This window comes from Benincasa hispida, chromosome 12 (assembly GCF_027475165.1).
Source record: "Benincasa hispida cultivar pf3 chromosome 12, pf3_genome.v1.1, whole genome shotgun sequence".
Classification (NCBI taxonomy): Eukaryota; Viridiplantae; Streptophyta; class Magnoliopsida; order Cucurbitales; family Cucurbitaceae; genus Benincasa; species Benincasa hispida.
This window is the reverse complement of record NC_143489.1, coordinates 45,396,328-45,399,585: the sequence shown is the minus strand read 5'-3', so window position 1 is coordinate 45,399,585 and position 3,258 is coordinate 45,396,328. Positions and strand designations below refer to the sequence as shown.

Below are 3,258 nucleotides of genomic sequence, written 5' to 3'. Positions count from 1 at the left end.
TTTATTTTCTAAAATTAAATTTATACACACTATTTTTACCTCCAAATTTCTTCATTTGTTATCTATTTTTTACCAATAATTTAAAAAACTAAACCAGATTTTGAGAACTAGAATAATAGCTTTTTGTTTTTGAAATTAACTAAGAATTCAACTATCGTAATCAAGAAAGATACAAATCATTGTAAGAAATGTTTACTTCATGAGATTCCTTAAATCATGATTCAATGCCTTTTTTTTCCTCCTTATTCTGATTTTAAATGATATACTCATCAAAATAAATGATTCAATTTCCCTTTTTTGGGATGCAAAAATATTCAACACTAAAAACCAAAGAAGCATTATAATTTGGGTTTCTGAATCATCATCATGAAAGGCTTCATCTCTCTCTACAAATAAAGAGAGAACAAAGTCAAAACCCCCAAATAATGCTCAAAACTCAAGAACATAAAGAAAAACAAGAAGGAAAACACATTCAAATTCACCTGATAGAGAAAAAGAGAGAAATGAAATCAAAAAGTGGATCCAAAGTTGATAATCAAGATTTTCTTTTCCCCAACTTTAATTTACACATCTTGTGACCCAAAACAAGGCCAAATCTACCAAAAATCTTTCCCCCCCAAAAAAAAAAAAAACTCTCTTCCATATCTTCCTCTTCCTAGCTACTCTCTATTTACACTCCACAAAATTAAATAAAAAATAATAATCTGGAAAAAGAAAAAAAGCCCTAATTGGTCCTGTTTTTGGTGAGAGAGATGATGTGTATAATCTTCTAATCATGCCAACAAAGAAGCATAACAACACATCTTCTAATGATGTAAAGCTTAGCCCTTTGCTCTCTAAGAACTCCTCCAAATCCTCTACTTGGAGATGAAATCCTTCTCTTGGAGCTTCCACTACTTGACATCATCATCTTCATTTTAATTCTTTGTTTGTATTGTAAATTCTACTAGGTTTGAGCTGCTGCTGCTGCTTGGCTGAGTTTGTAAATGGGAGATTTGATTTGTTTTTTGTTTTGAAGAGAGATTGAGGGAAAGAGGGGTTCTTATATAGCAAAACAGAAGGGTCAGGCATGGACCATCAAACCCCTGTGGCTCTGTCCCCTAAGCCCACCAGACAACTCCCATTTTCATACACCCCACACACACTCTACCCCTTTCATTCATTTATTTATTTAAATCATTTCATTCAATTCCCCTTCCAATTAATTATTTTTTTAATTCCCTTTACTTTATTGGTTGTGTAGCCATCACCCACCAGCAAAATGGGTCACCCAGTTAAATAAAATAATTTCATATATAAAAAAATGGGTTTTATAATTATTTATGTATGTATGTGTGCATTATTTTCAACATGAACATGATAAGGTTATTATTATTATTCAGCTTATTAATTAGTGACAAAACCCCTGCCTTTTTTTTTGTTGGATCCTACTAAATAAGCAACATGAAACTATTTTTTATGAGTTGAGTCTCACAAGAAAAGGATAAATTTGATGATGTTTGCCTTACTCAAGTTACATGCATTTTTTAATTGGAAAATTTTCAAATCATTTATAGAACTAACTTATAAACTTTTATCAGTTTCTATCATTGATAAGACTTCTATTAATCTCTATTAAAGAAGATTAAATTTTGTTATTTTGTGTAAATCTCCTTTTTAACTGTATCTCTCCAATAATTTGGGGTGTTCGTGGGTTTAGTTGAAAGACTTTTTGGACCCAATCCAATTGTTCGGTTGTTAATTTCTTCAATCCAAATAACCCTTCTTAAAGTTTGAACCCAACCTAACCCAACCCAACCATAAAACATTTGGGTTAGGTTGGTTTGGGTTGATCGAGTTACTTTTGTTCTAAAAGAAAGTAATTTGTTAATATGTAAAAATTTGATTTAATTATTTTCATATATTGAATTAAGAATAACAACTCGATTTCAATTTATATAATGAATATTTTCATTCCAAAGTGCTAAAAAATTGTTTTTAGGAGTTGTTAGAGAATAAATTATCTAAAAAAATTGATAAAAATTAAATAAATATATGTATATATGATTGTATCGTAAGTAAAAAATATACATTATAAAGTTAATAAAAAGTTCGGGTTAGTTCGGGTTAGTTCGGATTGGTTTGAGTCATTTTAGGTGAACCCATGAACCAACCCAACCAAAAAAAAATTCATTTATTTGAACCCAATCCAACCCAAATGAGTTGATAACCCAACTCAAACTGCATGGATTGGGTTAGGTTAATTGATTTTTTGGATCATCGGGTTTTTTAAACACTCCTATCAATAATTGTTTGATAAATTCATAATTAAATTAATACTAAAGAGGATAACTTTTATTATTAGAATTATGTTCAGTTATTTTTAGTTGGGAGAGAGATTAAAAGACCGACCTTTGGTTAATACAATTTAACGTGATGTTTGACGAATTTTTGTTATATAAATTTACTTCAATGGCTAAGAATATTCTGAAGGAAGATGCTGTTAAATTTGTCTATAATTGACTCAGTTTCCTTGTGACATCAAAGGTCTAATTTATTACTACTATTTAATGTAATCCATGTTGAGTTTTATATATTATATGATATCTTGGTAAGAATTTTGAGGTGTGTCACATCAACATTTTTCCTTTATTAACTTCATAACTTTGTTTAATTATTATTAAAGACGTAAACAGAACAATTTATAAAATATGTAAGTGGTTAAGCAAACTATAGTCGAAAATGTAAATATTGAGATTCATATATTTTTAAAAATTAAAATTTGGAGGAAGAAAAAAAAACAAAAATAGACAAATGACAAAAAAGAAACATAGATAGCAAGACAAAAAGGTGGCATTAAGATTGTAATATGAAACAAAGAATGTTTTGAAGAAGGGGTTACTATTTTGTGTAGAGTTGGCAATCTGACATATCCTGACCTACCTGAGCTTAACATTTTCTATATATCCCACCGTATAAAGTTTCATACATTTTCAGCCATTTAAATGATAATAATACAACTTTTTATATCTTCAAAGTTTCTATAAATCGGTCGAATTTCCTGAATTTTGTGACGCTTTTCACACACAATTTTTAAAAAAATTATTTTTGGATTATTTTCTATAGTGTAGAATTTTAAAATATTTGTATGTTTTCTACTGTATCTCTTAAATTTAAAATTTTAAAATTTTAAATACAATTATCTATCATATATATATGGATAATAATTGAGATCCAACAAAGAAGGAATTAATTGGTGGATAGACATATTTTTATTAT

The 3,258-nt window shown here is 28.5% G+C and overlaps 1 protein-coding gene across 1 annotated transcript; it reads right to left on the bottom strand.

Moving 5' to 3' along the window:
- Positions 1 to 504: 504 nt before the first annotated feature.
- Positions 505 to 1,122, bottom strand: LOC120067970 (small polypeptide DEVIL 6-like). Its single transcript, XM_039019628.2, has one exon. The coding sequence runs from the start codon at positions 914 to 916 to the stop codon at positions 770 to 772; it is 147 nt and encodes a 48-aa protein (XP_038875556.1). The 5' UTR covers positions 917 to 1,122; the 3' UTR covers positions 505 to 769.
- Positions 1,123 to 3,258: the final 2,136 nt, after the last annotated feature.